The 23423-nt window shown below is 40.1% G+C and overlaps 1 protein-coding gene across 1 annotated transcript in view; it reads left to right on the top strand.

Moving 5' to 3' along the window:
- Positions 1-897: 897 nt before the first annotated feature.
- The window catches only part of CD38 (CD38 molecule), a 42979-nt gene continuing 20453 nt past the window's right edge, over positions 898-23423 (top strand). The window contains exon 1 of the mRNA XM_069494787.1: positions 898-1174. Within this exon, the coding sequence (XP_069350888.1) occupies positions 963-1174 (212 nt within the window). The 5' untranslated portion in view covers positions 898-962. The remainder of the gene's footprint in view (positions 1175-23423) is intronic.

Genomic DNA, 23423 nt, shown 5'->3' with positions numbered 1-23423 from the left:
CCAAGGGAGACCTGTGGCTTGATCTCTCACATTACTTAGGTCTCTGCTCAAATGGTACAGATGTTCTCTTGAGAAAGGAGGGGCAGGAAAAGCTACTCTACTATTTATTGAAATCCCAGTTAGAGTGCAATATCATTGTATTTCAGACACTGTTTCAAATACATTCCATGAATTATAATATTGCATCTCCTCAATAGCCCCACAGAGCTGGTATTAATAATTTACATTTACTGAGTGCTTACCATGTGCCAGTCATTGTGCTAAACACATTGTAAATATTAACTCAATCCTCATAACAGCTCCATGAAGTAGGTACTGTTACTATCCCCGCTGTACATCCGAAGCACAGAGAGAGTAAGTAACTTGCCCCATTTCACACAGCCAGAGCTGGGTTTGAACCTAGAGCTCAACAGTGGCCACTAGCTTACGATGCTACTTGAGAGGAGTCAGACTTAAGTTGAGCCTTTAAAGGTGGTGGGCATTTGTTAAAACTAAGAAGTAGATGCAGGGCATTCCTTTCCAGGTAGAAGGCGTTGTGTGTACACAGGCATAGAAGTGGGCATTCAGCCTTCACACTTTCCAGCAAGCAAGTGTGCCTGAGGTGTGAAGTGCACGGTTGATAAAGGAAGTGGTGTCTGTCATTTGGGAATGTGCAGAGGGTTAAGGTGGCTGTTTCTCCCTGGAGATGCAGAGTCTGGGCCCTTCGCCACAGGAGTCTGGAAGTGAGGGGGCGTAGCAGTTCTTGAAGTCTTTTAAGTCCTTTAAGCCCTTATTGGTCCAGCTGACCACGACCACGGCACTTTGAGGCAGGGAGTTGGGGGTGGGAAGGGAAACAGTGAAAAGGCAAGTGAAAGAAAAGGGGGAGGTGCAGTTTCAGAACCAGGCGAGCGAGCGCTGTCTTCCCGCCTAGCCTCCGACGACCTCGCCTTCAACTTCGCCGGGTGGACCCCGCATTGGGCCCTATGGCTGACGAACCCTGCTGCCGGATCTCTAAGAAAGTCCAGATCTGTCTTGCAGTCGGTCTCCTGGTGGCCGTCGCCGTGTTGGCCGTGGTCGGAGTCCTGAAGTGGCTCCAGCCGCACCAGTGGAACGGTCAAGGGACCACAGAGCACTTTGCTGACATCGTCCTGGAGCGATGCTCCAACTACACTCAAATAGTGCAGCCCGCGCTGAGGTGAGTTGGCACAGGAGGGCGCGCAGCTGGGCACGCAGGGCGCGGTGGGGCACTCCTCGCGGTGGCGGCGCACAGCCGGGCACTGCGCGGGGGAGCCGTCTGCATTTCCCAGGACAAAGCATCTTCTATCGCGGATCAGCTGAGAGCCAGCCGGGCAGTGCTGAGCTGGGAGTCCGGCACCACTTGCAGGAGCTGCTGGCGTTGGCCCGAGCGTGCCCGCGGAGGGCGTGCTGCTCGCTGGCTCTCCCGGCTCAGGGGAAACACCGGGCAGAGACGCCCGCCTTCTGGGCAGGGTGCCCCGAGGCAGCCCCTTGCGGGGTCGCCGCCCAGCCTCGGTGCTCACAGCCCCTCTGCAGGGACAGAAAATAACTCCAAGACGCGGGGTAGCGTGGGCTGGGGTGCTGACATTTTCAACTTTGCAAGGAGTTCCAGTCCCTGGTTATGTGGCTTGCGAAGTCTGCTGTGGGGGCGGAGGGGGCAGAAGGGCCAAACCACAGAAATTAGTTTCATTCATTTATATAAAGCAGCACGCCGATTCTTCTTGCGTTTCCCGAAATGCAAGTGACCAGAGAAATCATTAACAAAACAAAACAACATCAACTTTTAAAATTGAGGTATTATTTAAATGGTAAGATGCATTCAGCTCGGCGAATCCGTACAGACCGCGGAAAACACCAACCCCGTAAGTCTATGCAACCTTTCTATGCTCCTTCCCAGCTACTGATCTCCCCCAAGGGGAACTTCTTTTTTGAATTATATTCCCGGGGCTTGGTTTTACCCTGAGAATTCATTTTTATCGTATATAAAGCAGAACAAGCTGGGAAGTCATTGAAGGGTGTGGGACATGGGGAGGGGGAAGCTGCGAATTTAGGCTCCGCGCTTGAGATTCCAAAATTCTGCATTACAAACACCCCCAATCCCAGATGGGTGAAGACCTCCCTCACCTCCCCATGCAAGCTCAGCGGTTCTGCTTGCAAATTGTTGACGTCCAGTGATTCCCAGGGACTCTGTGTTTTGTTTACAGATAAATACTGAATGGAAAGAAAAACTAGAAATTGAGGCTGCACTTTAAAGTAGCAATTTAATCAAGTGAAATGCAATCTGAAATGGTAATGACTAAAAAAAAAATCTCATTTTTATTTTCGTTTTAATTTAAAAGTTAAAAAAATTTTTTTTGGTTGATGTTCCATCATCTTTGGTAAATTCACATTATTGGTTAGATTAGCACATCGATAAAGCAGGGAAGATGCACCACAGAAACTACGTGGCTTTTTGTGTTTGTCAGGATGCATGCTCAGTATTAAACACATGTGCGGTATACATATGCATGTATGCACTTGTTCAACATATACGTGTATGTATACATATATACACGTATATATACATATATACGTGTATATACACATACACGTATATATACATATATACGTGTATATATACGTGTATATATACATATATACATATATACATACGTGTATATATACATATTAATAAATTGATATTTATTTAAATCACAATTCAGTTAATATTTAACATGATGTAGCCTGTTAATATTTGAGCATCCTTCCACACATCTCACACTGTATACACACATACACACACACACACACACACATATGAAGGCATGTTTTATGTAAATGAGTTAGCAATAATATGGTGCTTACTATGTGCCAGGCACTGAACAAATATCAAATCATTTAGTCCTTTAACAACCATACGGAATATTTACTATTGGTATCCCCATTTTACAGATAAGCTGAGGTAGAGAGTTGAGTGAATGGTCCAAAATTTGGCTCCAGAGACTGAAGTCTTAGCCACTAGACTACACTGCCTAGGTGTGCTCTATGTCTGTAGGTAGAATGACTATAAAATTTATTGATCAAGTCTATAGACTTTTGACATAGAAAGGATGATAATGGAAAATGCTATTAATAAGTATGCTGAGTCAATAGGCTTATGCCAGAACATATGGTCACCATATCCTTGGGTACTTTAGGAGCATGAACTCTGGAGTCACACTGCTTGGGTTTAAGTCTTGGCTCTGTCACAGTGTGACCTGGGGCCAGTTACTTAATTTCTCTGTGTCGCAGTGTTCTCAACTGTAAAATGGAAGTATTAAAGGTAGTATTTAGCCCATAGGGAAATTATCAGGATTAAGGAGGAATAATCTTGTCATGTAAGAACTTCTTTTTTTTGGAAATCAGCATCACAGATGCCTTCACACAATAATAAATATAGATCCAGGGCAACCATTTAAAATGGATGCCTAGTGTTATTTATTTAAATTATAATGCAATAAATCAATCCTCCAGTGGAAAAATTTATGTTATTTCTAATTTTTTACTATTATTCGTTTTCTAATTTAACACTTGATCTTGGGGATTTTTAAATGTCAGTACATATAAATCTACTATGATGTAGCTCATAGTATTCCATAGAGTAGCCGTAACCATTTTCTATTAATAGGAAATGAGTTTGTTTCCAATCCCATTCATTCATTCAACAATTATTTGTGGGGCATCTAATATGTTTCAGGCAGAAATGTAGCCACAGGAGTAAACGACAGCATTCCCACTCCCACAAAGCTTTCATCCTAGTTGGGAGAAACATGATGTAATGCACATCTTCATACATATACTTTTGTGTATATATGGGAGTGTTTTTTTTTCTTTTCTTTTTTTTTTTGAGACAGAGTCTCACTTTGTTGCCCTGGCTAGAGTGAGTGCCGTGGCGTCAGCCTAGCTCACAGCAACCTCAAACTCCTGGGCTCAAGCAATCCTCCTGCCTCAGCCTCCCGAGTAGCTGGGACTACAGGCATGTGCCACCATGCCCGGCTAATTTTTTTTCTATATATATTTTTAGTTGGCCAGATAATTTCTTTCTATTTTTAGTAGAGACGGGGTCTCGCTCTTGCTCAGGTTGATCTCAAACTCCTGACCTCGAGCAATCCACCCTCCTCGGCCTCCCAAAGTGCTAGGATTACAGGCGTGAGCCACCGCGCCCAGCCAATGGGATTGTTTTTATAGGATAGACTTCCATTGGTGGAATTTCTGGGTCCAAGGGAGAATTTTGCATATTTTAAGTTTTGATTTTTCCAAATTCCAAATATTTCCAAATTCCCTCCAAAATAGTAGAGCTGTGTCATTTTTCTCTCCCATCATCCCTCATTCTCTCCCATCATGCCCTCTGAGGGCATGCTTTCCCACAGTCTCTTCATTGCTGAATATTTTCAACATTTTTAATTATAAAAAAAAGCATCTAATTGTTCTCTGATTATCAGTGAGTCTGAGCATCTTGCATGTGTTTATTGCCCATTTATATTTTTTCTATGATTTTCCTAATCATAGGTATCCTTGAAGATTTCTATTGAATTGCTTATTTATTTCTTTTTATGGGAATTCTTTATATATTGTAGGTAATGTTCACACACATACACAGTAAAAGTCACTAGTACAAAATGTACTAAATAGCAAATTTATACACACACTTTGTAAAGACTTAACTAAATGCCTGGTGATGGGGCTAATCATGGGGTTTCACGGAGGAAGAAAATACAAGTCTTGAGCTCCGGGGTCCTGCAGTGGGAGGTGGGGAGAGGATGAGAGCAATGCAGGACCTTGTTATCTGTAGCGACAGAGAGATTTGTACACAGCCATGAGGTGCACTGAGGAGGGAGCTTCTGCACTGCTAGCCTTGCAGTAGATTCTGCAGGGGTGTGTAAGATGTACCCAGGTACCTGTCAAACAAGAAGGAAATGTGAATTGCTGAATATGTGAGCCAAGTGCCAGCACAATGCCACAGAGATGCAGACGTGGACATCACTTCCCTGGTGGGGCAGAGGCAGGAAGGAAGGACTTTATGAAAGAAGTAATATTTGAGGTCTTTCTTTTAAGATAGAATTTCAACAAGGGGGTGCTCTGAAGAGTGTGTGCTGCCCTGTCGAGAGAAGCCCCAAGGACAGATAAGATGCTACTGTGAGGGAAAATGGGCCAATTGATTGACTAAAACTCTTTAAAGGTGTTAAGGCCCCGGGGAGGATCCCACTGGTGAGAAGGTCTAGACCTCATGTTGGCCTGTCCACAACCTGGACCTTCTATTTATTATTATTACTATTACTATCTACTGGATGATGTAAGTTTTCTTTATGTTTTTTTTGTCCTTAGGGTACAGCATACATCCCATTAGTGACGTATAGTCAATATACTGTGTACCCATGTCTGAGACCTTGATTAAAGGATCATTTGGGCATTGAGAATCAATGGCAGCAGGACAAGGACATAATAAACCTGGGAGCCATTTGAAGGTTCTTGTAGTAATTCAGATGAGACATGGCTGTGGCTTGGCTAACGATTGATGGATGGTGGTAAGAAGTGGATGGATTCTGGATAGATCTTGAAAGGAGATTCCATATGATTTATTATGGGCTTGTAGATGAGATTGAGAGAAAAAGAAGAAACAACACTGACTCCAAGAGTTTTGGGTTGATCTACTAGAAAAATGAATTGCCATTTTATCAAAAAGGGAAAGGTTGCAGTGAAGCAAGTTAGGAAAGGTGTCAGTAGTTTGGTTTTGTACATTCAGTAGTCCCCCTTTATCCATGGTTTTATTTTCTGAAGTTTCAATTATCCACAGTCAACCATGGTCTGAAAATATCAAATGGAAAATTCCATAAATAATCAGTTCATAAGCTTTAAATTGTGTCATTACGGGTAGCTGATGAAATCTCGTGCCACCCTGCTCTATTCTGCTCAGGACGTGACTCATCCCTTTGTCCAGCATATCCACATTGTATATGTTACCCACCTGTTGTTGGTTAGTAGCCACCTCAGTTATCAGATTGAAAAACATAGTCCATATATATATGGGGTATGGTACTATCCACAGTTTCAGGCATTCACTGGGGGTCTGGGAACATATGGGTACGGGAGGATTACTGTATGAGTGGAGATGTTAAACACGAAGTTGCTTCATATGAGTCTGGGGGTACTGGAGAGAGATCTGGGCTGGAGATATAAATCTGGAAGTCAAGAGCATGTGGAAACTCAAGGGAAGAAAATATTTCAGAGGAGGGGGTATAATCAGCTTGTTCAAGCCATTCTGATTGATCAAGTAAGATGAAGACTAGGAATTGACCAATGGATTGATGACTTTGATAATATCAGTTTTGGAGGAGTGATAGTGATGAAAACCTGTCTGGAATAGATTCAAGAAAACAAAACAGAACGAGAAAGGAACAGGGGCCTGTACACGTAGACAATTCTTGCAAGAGGTTTTGCTGTCCAGGAGAACAGAAATGGGGTAGTGGCTGGATGGATAAGGAAGTATTCAAGATGGAAGAAATTGTGGCTTGTTTGAAAGACAGATTCTTTAAAGCGGGCTGAAAAATCACCTAGGTGAAGAATACTTCTAGATTTCTATAATTTCCTGTGGTTGTTTACAGTGGGCCTACCGATGTCAAATTCAGTAACATTTTTAAAGGGACTCACTCACCTATGATCTTTTTTACCAGAACATGGAACTTACTGCAAAAAAGTTTTGTTCTTTTTCTACTTATCCAATTTTATGCACAATTTAATTAAATCATATACTTAAGAAAGAAACAATAAACATGAACATGTTTATAAATAGGTAAATAAGTAACCAAGTGGATAGAAACAGAAGTTCTTGGGTGTCCCAGAGAATAGTTTATTATCTGCATAGAAGACGGGCGACTTGTTTTATAGAGAGAATGAATAGTGTTGGTTAGTACAGTGAGTCAGTTAAGTAAGGATCAGTTCAGAGATTTTTTTTTTTTTTTTTGCAATAAATGAATTTAGAATTGGCCAGGGATTATTCTTGCCAGTAAAGAACCCCTTAGAAATAGGCCAGGCCGGGCGCGGTGGCTCACGCCTGTAATCCTAGCACTCTGGGAGGCCGAGGCGGGTGGATCGCTCAAGGTCAGGAGTTCGAGACCAGCCTGAGCAAGAGCGAGACCCCATCTCTACTTAAAATAGAAAGAAATTATATGGACAACTAAAATATATATAGAAAAAATTAGCCAGGCATGGTGGCGCGTGCCTGTAGTCCCAGCTACTCGGGAGGCTGAGGCAGGAGGATCGCTTGAGCTCAGGAGTTTGAGGTTGCTGTGAGCTAGGCTGACGCCACGGCACTCACTCTAGCCCAGGCAACAAAGTGAGACTCTGTCTCAAAAAAAAAAAAAAAAAAAAAAAAGAAATAGGCCAGGTCAGAAAACCACAAAGACAAAGTTTTCTTAAGTGAGAGGTTGTGGATGTAAAAATAGATGTAAGATGCTGAGAAAAAAACAAGAAACTGAATGATAGATAAAATCAAGAATTAGTTTCCTATATGTGTGTTTCAAGTACTAAGTAGTTAAAAGGGGAAAAATGATTATATTCACAGATTTTTGTACTTGATCTGGATGGGGAGTAGGAGATTATCTTTTTCAGCAAAATATTACTGGTAAATATCTACACTGGAAGGAGGCGATGATAAGAATCTTGTTTTCTAAGACAAAAAAGAAAGTGAAAACTGACGTCAGAAATTTGAAAAATAAATGAAACCAGAGACTAACATCCTTTTTCCCTTAAATGACTCTTGTTTTCTGATTATAAAAGTAAAACATGCCCATCATAGAACATTTAGAAAAAATTCAAAAATATAGAGAAGACCATAAAATCACTTAACTCATAAAGTAGAATTGTAAATAGTGGAGAATACCACAATTAAAAAAGAAAAACTTAAGGAGATCCACAAAAGAAAACTACGTACCTACTTAAATGACAATGTTGCTAAGAACCTACACTGGGGAAAGGACAGTCTCTTCAATAAATGGTGCTGGAGAAACTGGATCTCCATATGCAAAAGAATGAAACTAGACCCCCATCTCTCACCATACACAAAACTCAAAAATGGATTAAAGACTTAAATGTAAGACCCCCATCTATGAAGCCACTAGAAAAAAACATAGGGGAAATGTTTCAGGACATTGGTCTGAGCAAAGATTTTATGACTAAGATCTCAAAAATATAGGCAACAAAAGCAAAAATAGACAAATGGGATTATATCAAACTAAAAAGCAATCAACAGAGTGAAGAGACAACCTGCAAAATGAGAGAAAATATTTGCAAGCTATTCCATTGACAAGGGATTAATATTCAGAATATGCAAGAAACTCAAACAACAACACAGAGCCAAATAATTTGATTAAAAATGGGCAATTGATGAGAATATACATTTTTCAAAAGAAGCTATAAAAAAGGCCAACAAGAATTCGAAAAAATGCTCAACATCACTAATCATCAGGAAAATGCAAATCAAAACTACAGTGAGTGATCATCACTTAAGAGCACATTTAGGGATAACATTAATCGGGTATTGGGCAGATGTGGGGGAGGAGGGGATGGGTATATACATACATAATGAGTGCGATGTGCACCGTCTAGGGGATGGACACGTTTGAAGCTCTGATTCGGGGCTGGGGGAGGGGGACAAGGGCAATATACGTAACCTAAACTTTTGTACCCCCATAATATGCTGAAATAAAAAAAAAGAAAAAAAACCCCAAAAAACAAAACTACAGTGAGATATCATTTCACCCCAGTTAGAATGGCTACTAGGAAAAAGACAAAAAACAACAAAGCTAGTGAGGATGCGGGGTAAAGCAAGTGTTGTACATACACTGTTTGTGAAAATGTAAATTAGTACAACTATTACGGAAAACAATATGGAAGTTCCTCAAAAAACTAAAATAGAAGTACCATGTAATCTAACAATCTCACTACTGGGTATATATTCAAAGAAAATGAAATCAGTATGCCCAAGAGATATCTGCACTGCCCTGTTTTTTGTAGCACTACTTATAATGGCCAAGATAGGGGTTCAACCTAACTGTCCCTCCACAGATAAAGAAAATGTGGTATATATACACAATGGAATACTATTAAGCAATGAAAAGGAATAAAATCCTGTCATTTGCAGCACCATGGATGGAACTGGAGGTCATTATGTTAAATGAAATAAGCCAGGCTTAGAAAGATAAATACCTCATGTTCTTATTCATATGTGGAAACTAAAAAAGTTGATTTCATAAAAGCAGAGAGTAGAATAGTGGTTACTAGAGCTAGGAAGGGTAAGAGCTAGGGAAGATAGGAAGAGGGTGGTTAATTAATACAAAAGTACAGCCAGAAAGGAGGAATAAGTTTTAGTGTTCTATAGCACTATAGGGTATAATTATAGTTAACAATAATTTATTGTATATTTTCAAAGAGCTAGAAGAGAAAATTTTGAGTGTTTCCAACATAAACAATGACAAACATTTGAGGTGATGGATACATCAATTACTCTGATTTGATCCTTATGCATTGTATACATGTATTGAGATATCACTCTCTACTCCATAGATGTATAATTATTATATGTTAATTAAAAATAATATTAATAAAAATTAGATTTTGTTCTTATTGACTTGTAGGAGGTTTATGTATTCAGAAAACAAGTCTTTTGTTAAATGTGTACTAAAACTGTTTTCTTTAATTTTGTGATTTATCTTTTTATTTTCTTTAATGGAGACTTTAAAGAGCAAAGTTTTTTTAAAATCTTAATAAGGCCCAATTTGTTAATTTTTTTCTTAGATGGCTTGTGCTTTAGGTCTCTATACATTTCTAGTTATTTTTTTGTATATGGTTTAAAGTAAAGATTGATTTCATTTTTAAACATTTTTATTTTTTAATTTTATTTCAGAATATTATGAGCGTACATGTTTTGGTTACATAAATTGCTTTTGTACTGTTTAAGTCAAAGTTATAAGTGTGCCCATCCCCCAGATAGTGTGCACTGTACCCATTAGGTGTGAATTTACCCATCCCCTCCTCTCCCTACCTCCTGCTTGATTTCCATTGAATATTTTTTCCATATGTGCACATAACTGTTGGTTGATTAGTTCCAATTTAATAGTGAGTACATGTGGTGCTTGTTTTTCCATTCTTGTGATACCTCACTTAGAAGAATGGTCGCTAATTCCATCCAGGTTAATACAAGAGGTATTAGTTCACCATTTATTTATAGTTAAGTAGTACTTCATGGCGTACGTGTACCACATTTTATTAACCCACTCATGTGTTGATGGACACTTGGGTTGTTTCCACATCTTTGCAATTGTGAATTGTGCTGCTATAAACATTTGAGTGCAGCTGTCTTTTTTGTACAATGTCTTTTTTTCCTTTGGATAAATACCCAGTAGTGGGATTGCTGGATCAAATGGTACTTCTACTTTTAGTTCTTTGAGGTATCTCCATACTCCTTGTACTAGTTTGTAGTCCCACCAACAGCATATGAGTGTTTCTATCTCTCTGTATCCATGTCAGCATTTGTTGTTTTGGACTTTTTGATAAAAGCCATTCTCAGTGGAGTTAAGTAATATCTCACTGTGGTTTTGATTTGCATTGCCCTGATGATTAGAGATGCTGAGCATTTTTTATATGTTTGTTGGCCACTAATATATCTTCTTTTGGAAAGTTTCTGTTCATGTCTTTTGCCCACTTTTTAATGGGATGTGTAGATTTTTTTCTTGCTGATTTGCTTGAGTTATTTATAGATTCTAGTTATCAGCCCTTTATCAGATATATAACATGCAAATATTTTCTTCCATTCTGTAGGTTTCTGCTCTAGTGATAGTTTCTTTGGCTGTGCAGAAACTTTTTACTTTGATCAGGTCCCATTTATTTATTGTTGTTGTGATTGCTTTTGGGATCTTCTTCATAAATTATTTGCCTAGGCCGATGTCTGTAAGAGTTTTTCCAACATTTTCTTCTAGAATTTTTATAGTTTCATGTCTGATTTCATTTTTTGTCACATATAAAATTCTATTTGTTCTAGTATCATTTATTGAAAGGACTTTCCTTTCCCCACTGAATTTCTTTGACACTTTTGCTGAATATCACATATAAGTGTGGGTTGCTTTCTAAACTTTCTATTATCTTTTCTTGATTTGCATCTATTCTTTCATCACTAACTCATTGTCTAGATCACTGAAGCCCTTTAATAAGTTTTAAAGACAAGTAGTGTAAGTACTCTAGGTTTTTTTTTCTTTTAATTGCTTTAGCTAGGTTATTTGTATTTTCATCTAAATTTTAGAATGAGCTTGTAAATATTTTTTAACAGAGCATACTGAAATTTTGATTTGGAGTCTGTTAAATCTATAGATACCTTGGGGTTATATTTATAATCTTAATATTGTGCCTTCCAAACCACAAATATGGTATACATCTCTGTATCTTTAGGTGTTTTTAAATTTCTCTTCGCAATGTTTTATTTTCAGAGTATAAGTTTTGCATATATTAATAGTTTATTAAATTTATGGCTCAGTATTACCTATTTATGTATTTCTATAGTTTCGTTGCTATCATATCTAAGTAGGATATTTATTAGTACATATCTATCTATATGACAATATACATGTAGGATTTCTCTTACTACATATATATAATTTTAATTATGCTTTCTAACTGTTTGTTCCTGGTGAAGAGGAATGTTATAAATTTTGAGTATTGATCTTGATCTAAAAGTTTTAGACAGAAGCAAGCTTGATGTGTTTGAGACATCAAAAAGACAGTTTTGGAACATAACAGGTGAAGGGCAGAGGAGTATAATTTGAGGTTTTAGGCAGCCAGGGACCATGTGGTCATCAAGGTACAGACATTTACATTTTTTTCTTACACGTAATTCCAAAATGATCCAACCTTACACCAGAGCAGATCTCAGTGTGATATGTTCCCTTAGCAACCACTCAGTTCATTTTATTGTAATCTCCTATTTAATATCTGTAATTCCCTATGGACTAAAAACTTTGGAGGGTGGGGGTTGTGTGTGTCCTGTTAACCTGGTATCCTTAGAGTACCTAATACTCTGCCTGGCACATAATAAGTACTCTGTGTTTATTGAACAAAAGAATGAAAATATAAATAGATATATTTGTATTTTATTAATAGATATACATTTTATAAATTCATATTTATAACTTCTGAATATTATAATAATGAGAAAAATGCTAGGTAGGTTTTAATAAGAATTTGGAGTAAGGGGTTGCAAATGACTGTCACAGAATTATTTAAGCCTCAACATCAAATTTCTTTTGCGAATTTATTTTGCTTTATAGTTTCAGAAAAGTTTGCATTCAAACAGATGACTGGTAAAGAACTGGCTTGCTTAATACTGTGTCCTAGGAGAAGACATACTCATCTTGAAATAGTGATGAAAGGTGAGGGATAAATTCAGGACCATTGCTTTCTGAATGATAAATTTACAATGTGTTCAAATACAGGCAGTGTTTCCCAAGATCTTCTCCAAAATAAATTTATAAAACATATTATTTGAAATAAATGGAAGAAAACTAGGAATCAATAACAAAAAGACAGGCACATCCCCCCAATTGCATTTGGAAATTAAAACAGCTTTTACGTGACTTCCTTATTAATTATTGTTGTTATTATTATTTTTAACGATGGGTTCTTGCTCTGTTGCCTGGGCTGAAGTGCAGTGGCTTGATCATAGCTTACTGCAGCCTTGAAGTTCTGAGTTCCAGAGATCCTCCCACCTCAGCATCCCCAGTAGCTAGGACTACAGGTATGCTCCACTACACCTGGGTAACTGATTTTTTATAGAAAGTGGGTCTTTCTGGGTTGCCCAGGCTGGTCTCGAACTCCTGGGCTCAAGTGATCCTCCCACTTCAGCCTCTCAAAGCACAGGTATTACAGGCGTGAGTCACCACACCCTGCCCTTACTAATAATTAAAATGATATAGTCTCGGTCCTCATCTTTTTTTTTTTTTTTTTTTTTTTTACCAATCAGGAGCATCTAATACAGTTGATCACTTCTTCCTGATTAATATACTTTCTTCATTCAGCTTCCAGCACAACCTATTCTTCTGCTTTTTGTCTAAATCCCTGGTTGCTCTCTTACAGTCTTTCTAGGTTTCTTCTTTCAACCTCTTAGTGTCAGATTGCCTGAAGCCTCAATCCTTGATCATCTGCCTTTCCTGTGTTTTGGACGCTGATCTCATATAGTCTCATGGCTTTCTCCTGAACTTCAGACTCATATACCCATCTGTTTATTCTACAGCTTTATATACCCATCTGTTTATTCCTCACTGGATGTCCAGTGGACATTTCAAGCTCAGTGTGTCCAAATATGAACTCCTGATTGATACCACCTCCACCCAAAGCCTTATCCATGCTGGTTGATGGCAACAACTCCATCCTTTCAGTGTCTTGGGTCTCAAGTTTTGGAATCATCTTTGACTCTTTAGTTTCTCTAACACCCACATCCAGTCCATGAGGAGATTCACAATGGATTCAGAATCTGTTGCTTCTTTGGTCTCTACTACCACCATCCTGGTCCAAATCACCGTTTGCACTTGCCCAGATGCACTGGTCTACCTATCTCTGCCTTTTCCCTCTTTCATACTACACTCAACAAAGCAGCTGGGGAAATCCTTTGAAATTTAAGTAATATCATGTACTTCTTGTGCTCAAAATCCTCCATAGGTCCTCTCGTCACCAAGAATAGAAGCTGAATCCTCATAATGGCTTATGACCTACCTGGTCTGACCTCTTTTCCTTTCTGACCTTATTTCCATCGACTCCTTTTTCCCTCTGCTCCACTGACTGCCTTGCTGTTTCTAGAACATATCAGGCATCAGGGCCTTTGTGATGCTTGTTCCTTCTGCCCAGAATGCTGGTGTTTTGGATCTTTGTAGGGCCAAGGTGCTCACTTCCTTCAATTCTTTGCTCAAATGTCATCTACTGTCCACCCTATTTGAGTATGAACCCTTCCACCTCCTCCTCCGTCACTCCTGACACTAATTCTACTCTATTTCCCTCTTTTCCATAGAACTTCCACGTTTCTAGCATGCTCTATGACTTACATGTTCATTGTTGTCGGTCTTACTCTGGTAGAGTGTAAACTCTCACAGAGTTAGGGACCTTTGTTGACTGGTTGGTCCTATGTGCTCATAAATGTTCTTAGCACATACTACATGCTCAACAACTGTGTGATGGATTAATGAATTGATGATTTCTAAGCTTTCCTTTAGCCTGAAGAGTTTTCAGATTTTAAGACTCTACTTTGAAAATCCTAATTGCCTCAGTAGATCGCGCCAATCACTCACTTCTTCCACTAGGTGGCAGTCTTTACCTTAAATACGAGCTGCGGTAGCCTCAAATTTGAGAATCAACAGCTGAGTTAACCTGCTTGTTTTCTTTGAACCCAGACGCCTGCTGTGCAGGACTTGACAGCTGTAAAATTCATAGGATGAGTGTAATTGCCCCTCAAGATCTAAGTGCTTTTAGGGAAGAGGATTTGGGGTGTGAGAGCTTTCCCAGAGGAGTGACACATTATAAAGGTGGTGCTGCTTAATTGACAGGGACTTTGAAATACAGTTGTTATTTGTGGAAAGGCTGTAGGTTTGGAGAGAGGTGACAGCACAGAGCTATGACGCCTAAAGTGCGCTGACAACCGAAAAACTGGATTTAACCACCAAATATTTCTGCTTTTTCACCTCTTCCTGCCCCCTCTCCTCTCACCCCACGCACTTTATCCCACCATCTGGGAATAATTCTGCCTTGTTCTGGGTTGAACCTCTCATCATGAGATGTAGGGAAACTCCTCTTGGGGTCTCAGAGCCTCATTTCTGTTAGAACCAACTCTGCTCTGCAGGCAGGCGCATGATTTTAAATTTCCTGTGGGAGGCAGCATTGCTCAGCAGAAAGAACAAAGTTTGTCATGTCAGGCAGCTCTGCCACTGGCTATTTGACCTCAGGCAAGATACTAAGCTTCTCTGAGCTTCAGTCTCATCACCTCTAAAACAGGGATAAGGGTGACTCCGTGCCCAGGGACTAGGGTGAGATTAAATGTAAGTTAGGAACTCGTGTGGTGTCTGGCGTGGGGAGGGGGGTGGGCTCTGTGGTCACCGTAAGTTTCCCTTCCTCCCTCCAGTGCACCCCCTGCGTCCGGGCACCTGGGGTCAACCTGCCTCGGGCAGCTCAGAGGGAGGGAGGGAAGAGGAGAGGTGAACTCACGGGAATGACTCAGGGGGCGAATGAGGGGTCTGGGGTCTGTTGGTAGGAGCGGAACGGGAAGAAAAGGGAGGGCATGCTGTTGACCTCAGATCCTGACCTTTGTGCCCAGCCTGCACTGCACTGAGCCTCCAGGTCACCATTCCAGAAGAGAAGCAAAAAACTGTTATTTGACTAGGGCTTCTCCAGCCTTCTATGAAAAATTTCTTATTAACAGGTCAAAAGGCTTGTCTAGAAGCTGGTCAGGGAGCTTCTGCCAAGCATGAACACTGATCATGGCATCTTGATTGTCACAGGCATTTCTGGTCCTTAATATCCTGTTCAAGGTTGTTCATTAGCGTCAACGTTCCAAATCAGGACCAGGGGAGCACACTGCCGTTGAACCAGGTGGGCTATCGCTCTCTGCAAAGGGGACAACAGTCAGGACAGGCGCACACGGGGGCGGGAGAGGTTTCACCTGAGGCTGTTAGAAAGGACTTACTGAGGATTTGGGCCTGTTTTAGGAGAGTTGGGGGAAGGTTCAGGGGTTGGCTTTGCCTGGATGCTGCCAGGAAGCAGTGGGAATGGGGGAAAGTCTACGACAGGATGTCTCAAGACATTTTATCTACCGGGCTGGAAGAATGAGAAGGCTGAAGCTGTAACTGGTGAAGAAGTAGCAGGCAGGCACTCCTATCAGCTCTGATAAAAGGATGTTTGGTCATTTTTTTGTGATTTGGACATTGTTTTTGTCGGTGTTCACATTACGGTCTATCGAGGTGACAAGACCACATACACAGTGGCCTTGCCTCATGTTGGTGTTCCGTGGTGCTGTTTACGTTCAGCTGAAGAACGCTGAGACCCAGCTGTGGGTGATGGTCAGGGGCTGTGCTTCTTTTTCATTACCAAGATCTCCACCCACACACACCTGTGCACTGGAGGTCCCAGGGAGGAAGGAGCTGGCCTGCGATGACTTTACTCCATTTGGAAGAAAGGAAGGCAGGTGAGCTCGTCTCATCTCCTCATCCACTGGATAGACTGACGAGATTTGCTAGAAGGGAGAGACCCATCCTTAGAATGTCCTTAGTAGGGTGCCCTTGATTAAAAGATTATTTCTAGAGAATAAGTTCAGAATCTGTGAGGCATGACTCCCTGGAGAATCATGTGAGCTGTAGAGCTTCTTGTGGAATAAAATGGAGATGCTTCCGTCACTTAAATCCTTCTGGCTGTGTGAGGAACTCCACAAAACCTCGTTTAGTGAGCGAATGCGTTATTCTGGGCCAGAGAGCTTGTGTCCCATGCGGAAAGAAAGGCAGGACCCAGCTGGGGGAGGGGGGTTGCAGGATGTGTCATCCTTTCTTCACTGTGTCTGAGCCCCTCCATGGCCTGTCTCCCCGACACTATTTGTCAAATTTGATTTGGGGTACAATCTGTCATTTATGTGTGACTTGACAATCCAATCTTTCTTAAGGATGCAAGGAAGTCTTTGGAGAGAAAGCTCCACTGGCAGAGTTCGTAGCCTTCCACCCCCTATTTCACACCATTAGACCTCGGGACGTGGATCTGAGGCACCGACACTAATTCCTACCTGGTTACACGGTGTGGTCTTTAACGGGACAAAGAGTGAGATAAAACCCATGTAGCCAAGCACCATGGGAGAGGGCACAAAAATAACAGGTGGGCTTGGACCTGGGTTGTTCTTATTTTCTAAGGCCCAAAATTCTCACACATTTGGTCTAATTCCTCAGGCAACTTAACAAGAAAATAAAGGTTTTGATATGCCCTGCATTGTCATATATGCTTATCACAGAAAAATCGACAATATAAGAAAGAGAATAAAAGGTCAAAAACAACCCTTATACTCCTACTTCCCAGAGATAACGATTCTTAAATCATGGTTTGATTGGTGTGGGTTTTTTTTTTTTCCCCCAGTTTTTTAAATTGGTTGTAATCAGACTATATTTTTAATTTTGAAAAAATGTAAAAACCGCTTTCTTAGATTACTTTGATAATATATGAATCCTTTCTTTTTTTTCCCTGTAAACATACAATATAGAAAAACATAGGGTAAAACTGAAGTTCCCCTTCATTGCTGTTAGGGACAGGTGTGGTGAGCAGCGTTAACCACAGGAAAAGAGGAGGGGGGCAAAAGGGAGGAGACCAATGAGCATTTAGAACCTAACCCGCAATGGCAGGAAATTGTGGTTAGGGACATTCCCGGCTAGGAGCATGCGCAGAAACTAGGAGCTCTTGCCTAAAGGTGACCTTTTTCCTATTAACACACATCAACATAGTAAAAATCACACCCACCAGCGCCATGATAGTTTACAATTGTCATGGCAACCCCTGGAGGTTCCCCTACAAGGATAAAACTGGAGAGTGCCCTTAGTTCTAAGAACTCTCCACCCTTTACCCTGGACAGTAATGAATATTCCACTCACATTTAGCATATCATAAGGAGTAGACATAAAAGTAGAAGTGTGGTAAGACTCCAGCGTCTTCTCCACTCTGGGAGATAGACCCATTTCCCCTCAAGAACTGCACTTTCGATTTCTATTCTATGCTGAAAGGCCTGCAATAAAAGCTGCTTGTGTGGAAATGCTAGTGCCTGTCATCTCTCCGTAGCACCCGCCCTGTTTGTGATTCCTTCAAGCCGGGAGCCAAAGAGCTGGGGCAACACCTCTAAAAAATCAACCCTGACATTCCTTTTTCCAAATGCAATCCCAATCAACATTTGGGGGCACATCCTTTTTCTATTGCTTGTAAGTTTAGGCCTAGTTTTTTAACTCAATGTAAAACAATCATTTCCTGAGCTATTCCAAAGTCTGTATAAATACATTGTCCAAAGGCTGCTGCTTTAAACTCCACCGAGCAGAGGCACCTGATCAAACTGCCCCCTTTCTATGGGCTGCACACCCTTAACCACTCTGGAATTCACCAAAAGATGCAAAGCCAGAAAGTGGCTGAATAAAACCGCACAGTGGTTATCAATGTAGGTCAGTTGCACATGTCATGACAATGTGTTAGAATACACTCGGGGAGCAAACGAAGAAAGATCATTTCCAAAATGAGGAGGCAATCAACATTTAATCAAGTTTTTAAAAATCCTATTTCTGTCCTCTGTAGGAGAAAATGTTCAGTTACTGTTTATTGTGTTTTTAAGTTTTAGTGCTGTGTGCAAGTCACCTGTGCTCTAGTTATAATGAGTTTTCTTTCCTATGCTCTCTACTGCAGTAGGAGTGACTGGAGAGGGTAGAAATGATATGAGTTTATCTTTACAGCCCCGTGCCTGTTGTGAGGTTCACAATAGACCCTTGGTAAGTATCTATGGAATGAAAGAATGGGTGGAAAGAACAACCCAAGTATCCATTGATTGACGAATGTATAAACAAAGTATGGTATGTGCTTATAATGCAATATTATTCAGCCTTAAAAACGAAGGAAATTCTGACATATGCCCTACCATGGGTGAAGCTTGAAAACATTGCACTAAGCCAGCCACAAAAAGGCAAATACTGTATGACTCCACTTCTATGAGGTACTTAGTCAAATGCATAGAGACAGAAGGTAGAACGCTGGTTGGCAGGGGCTGTGAGGAGGAGGATGGGGAGCTATTTACCATAAGATGAAAGGAGTTCTGCAGACTGCTTGCATGACAATGTAAATGTACTTAACACCACTGAAATGTGTACTTAGAAATGGTCAAGATGATAGAGATTTTTTTTTAATTTCAGAATATTATGGGGGTACAAACATTTTGGTTACATGTAATGCTTTGCCTTGCCCACACCAGGGCTAGACGCGTGCCCTCCCCCCATACCGTGCGCTCCGTCTCCATTAGCTGTGAGTTCACCCCCCAACAACTGACCGGCACCCAGTGAATATTACTATCATGTAAGCACCTTAGTGTTCAACAGTTAGTAATGATGGTAGATTTTGTTATTTGTATTTTACCACAATTAAAATTATAAAAAATAATGGGTGGAGGGATTAAAAAGAAAAACAAAATTTCTGTTGTGCTCAGGCTGGTGTCGTTTTCATTCCATGTCTTCAAATTACCGACTCTTGAAAAATGGAAACAGCGAACACCATGGTCTCACTTTTTCATTTGCAAAAACACTTAAGAACAAGAAACCTTACTTACATTAGGAAAGCCCGAATTTTCTTAAAGGCATCACATGATCGGAGTAACAAGAGTGAGGGGAACCAGCAGGAAACAACTTTTCTTTTGGACAGAAAATCCTTGAGGATGCTCATGTTTTAAGGTCTTACGATGAGGGATTATACTTGAACAGTTCAAAACCATAGTATGAATTACCTTCAGGTTGCTTTGCTTGGGTGATTTAACCCTGCCTGGATCTCCTTGTAACTGTTCATTTCCACCCTGGTGGCTGAGTCAGGTAGCTCTGGAAAAGAACTATTTGAGAAAAACCTTTTTCCTCTGAAAATATGGGGGCGGGGGGGAGGCTCGCCTCTGTTATTGGAAACAATGTTTGGGACAGCCTTACGGGAGGCCATCTGATGAAATGGTTAAGGGCACGGGGTCTGGACTTGGACAGTACAAGGTGCAGATTCTGGCTGGGATACTCCAGTTATGGAGTCTTGGGCAAGTTATTTGGCCTTCCGAGTTTTGGAGTAAAATGAAGGTAATGATAATATAATAGGTTTGTGTGAATGAGGATTCAATGAGATGCCTGTAAGACACTCAGCAAGATGCCTGTTCGAAAAAAGCCCGCAGTTAGTGTTAATTGTTGTGGTTATAATTCTTTTTTTTTTCCAAAAAACCACAACCAAAGCTTATAAGGTTGTTTAATTCTTATAATGATTAGTCATTGTTGATTGGCTAACTAGCTGTAAGCAAATGAAAGTACGTCAAAGAAGCGCTAGCAGTGAGAGCAGGGCGGTGGGAGTCAGAAGACACTTGCAAGTTCTGGTTCTGACTGAGTTTAAGTGCTCAGACCTTAGGCTGGTCACTCTCCCTCTAAACTTCCTACTCCTCATTTGTGAGTGGAAGGGTTTAATTAGAGCACTTGGCCCCACCCCTAATTGATTATTAGAATCATCTGGGAGAGTTTCTTTAAAATTCCAGGGTCTGCTCTCTTTCATTGGCTCCTTCCTTTCTGCCTTTTTGCTTTTTAAAAACATCACATTCTGTTCATTTCTTCAGAGCCTGGCCTACCACGCAGTTCATAGCCAAGAGGTCGGGCTGCTTCTGCAATGGCATGTTCTGAGCCGAAGTCCGTTCTCTTCTTCACTTTCCCCATTCTGACTTGTCTGTTGTTCTCCAAAGCTTTCCAGGTGGCCAGAGCTGAGAACCACTGGACCAGATGACTTCCAACAGCATGTCTGGTGCAGGCGAAAACAGCTGCTAGGCTGACAACGGCTACTGCAGTGTCTTCTTGTCCCAAGCAGCAGGCACCCTTAGAACTCTCACGACTAAGGCTTCCAATTTTGGGACAGAAGAATCTTTGAAGGAAAAAAATATTGAACTTCCAGAAATGGCTCTTAAATCCTCCATTGCTGCTTCTTCAGTCAGAAATATCTGTTTCCATCTCTGTCGACTGCAGTCCTAATTCATTTTAGGTCTGTTTTAACTCTAATGTTCTATGTTCTATGGTTCCACCCTTTCTAAAGAAGGAACTCTGTTAAATTTTTAACCTGTGTTTCTTGAACCCTGAAGGTAAGGTTTCTTGAAGTGGGGTCTGTATACCTAAGAAGCATAAAAATAATTCTGAAGGTTTGTGAGTTCTGTATGAGACTCAGTACAGTTTTTGGCGGTTAAATAAGAGCACATGCATGAAAGCATCACATGTAGGATCTCAGTGCATGTTCATTTCTCTTTTCTATTAGATTTTGGTAGTGGAAAATTCTCTTATTCTTTCATCTTTGTCTGTCTCAAGTCCTGCAGATGCTGCTAAGGAAAGAGGTAGAAGAGTTTTATGAGGGAGTTGGATTCTGGAACAGGAAGTTCCTGAGAAGGCCACTGCATTAATTAATGGGATTAAAACAGTCTCCTAAAGTGAAATAGCTGCCAAACACCATTTCTCTAGACTGCTCACGATGGTACCCCATAAAGTTTGATTGACATTGAAATACATAAAGTAATAACTTTTTTCCTTAAATATATAGTGTATGGAGAAAGCCAGTTCAATAATGGTTTCCTGGCACAGCTTTCAAAGGCAAGTGTGGATGAAATGTGCTACAAAGACATTGGAAAGAAACTGATGTTGAAATCTTCACATTTTCAGGCATAATCCAGTGATTCTCAAACTGAACCTTGCACCAAAATTGCCTGTAGGGCTTCTTAGAACATGGATTGTTGGGCCCTACCCTATACTAACTAATTACATCTGCAGTGGCCCTATTTCTGAATAAACTCACATTCTAAGATTCTGAGGGATGGAACTTTATCATATCAATATCAAGGGGGATCCAATTCAACCCATAACACCATCCTAGTGAGTGTGAAGTGGTATGTCATGATTTTGATTTCCATTTCCTTTTCCACAGAGACTAATAATGTTGAGTATTTTTACATGTGCTTATTGGCCATTTTTTATATCTTTTATCACAAAATGTGTATTAAAATCCTTGCCCATTTGTTAATTGGGTAATCTTTTTATTATTAAGTTGTAAGAGCTCTTTATCATTCAGGATGTAAGTCCTGAAACAGAAATAATACTTGCAAATATTTTAACCCATTCTGTGAATTTTCTTTTCACTTTCCAGATGGTGTCCTTTAAAGCACATAAGTTTTAAATTTTGATAAAATATAATTTATCTATTTTTTCTTTTGTTGCTGTGCTTTTGGTGTCATATTTAAGAAATCATTGCCTAATCTAAGGTTCTGATAATTTTTTCTTCTATGTTTGAATCTAAGAGTTTTATAATTTTACCTCTTACCATTGAAATCTTTTATTCATTTTGAGTCAATTTTTGTACATGGTGTGAAGTATGGGTCCAAAAACATTCTTTTGCTTATGGATATCCAGTTTCTCTTGCACCCTTTGTTGAAAGGACTAATTTTTTCTTCATTGAATGGTCTTGGCACTCTTGTCTAAAATCAATTGATGACCAATGTAATTGATTTTTGAACTTTATTTTTGAACTCTTAATTCTATTCCATTGGTCTATATTTTTATCATTATGCCAATACAAAATTGTCTTAATTATTATAACATTGTAGCAAGTTTTGAAATCAGAAAGTGTACATCTTTCAACTTTGTTCTTTTTCAACATTTGTTTTGGCTCTTCTGTGTCACTTTGCATTTCCACATGAATTTCAGGATAAACTGTCAATTTCTAAAAAAGAAAGAGTTGGGTTTTCTTTTTTTTTTTTTTTTTTTTTTTTGAGACAGAGTGTTGCTTTGTTGCGCTGGCTAGAGTGAGTGCCATGGTGTTCTCCTAGCTCACAGCAACCTCAAACTCCTGGGCTTAAGCAATCCTACTGCCTCAGCCTCCCGAGTAGCTGGGACTATAGGCATGCACCACTATGCCCAGCTAATTTTTTCTATATAGATTTTTAGCTGGCCATATAATTTCTTTCTATTTTTAGTAGAGACAGGATCTCGCTCCTGCTCAGGCTGGTCTTGAGCTCCTGACCTCGAGCGATCCACCCGCCTCGGCCTCCCAGAGTGCCAGGATTACAGGCGAGAGCCACCGCGCCCGGCCTGGAGTTGGAGTTTTTGTAGAGATTGCATTGAAGCTATAAGTCAGTTTGGGAAATACTGATATCTTAACAATATTAGGTCTTCTGATCCATTAATATAGAATGCTTTTCATTTATTCAGATCTTCTTTAATTTTTAACAATGTTTTATAGTTTTCAGTATACCAACCTTGAAATTCTTTGGTTATGTTTATTCCCAAGTATACTAATTGTTTTGATGCCATTGTCAATAGAATTAAAAAAAATTTCAATTTCATATTTTTCATTGCCAGTACATAAAAATACAATTGTTTTTTGCTAACCATGTTTATTAGTTCTAATTGTTTCCTTTTTGTGGATTTCTTAGAATTTTCTCTGTATAGTATCATGTCATCTGTGAAAGGGCCAAGTTAGCTTCTTTATTTCTAATCTGGATGCCATTTATTTCTCTTTTTTGCCTAATTTCCCTGGCTGGATCTGTAGTACAATGCAGACTAGAAGTGGTGAAAGCAGACATCCTTGTATTGTACTTGACCCTAGTCTTTCACCATTAAGCA

The sequence above is a fragment of the Eulemur rufifrons genome, chromosome 19, assembly GCF_041146395.1.
Source record: "Eulemur rufifrons isolate Redbay chromosome 19, OSU_ERuf_1, whole genome shotgun sequence".
Lineage (NCBI taxonomy): Eukaryota > Metazoa > Chordata > Mammalia > Primates > Lemuridae > Eulemur > Eulemur rufifrons.
This window is presented reverse-complemented; position numbering and strand designations above follow the sequence as displayed.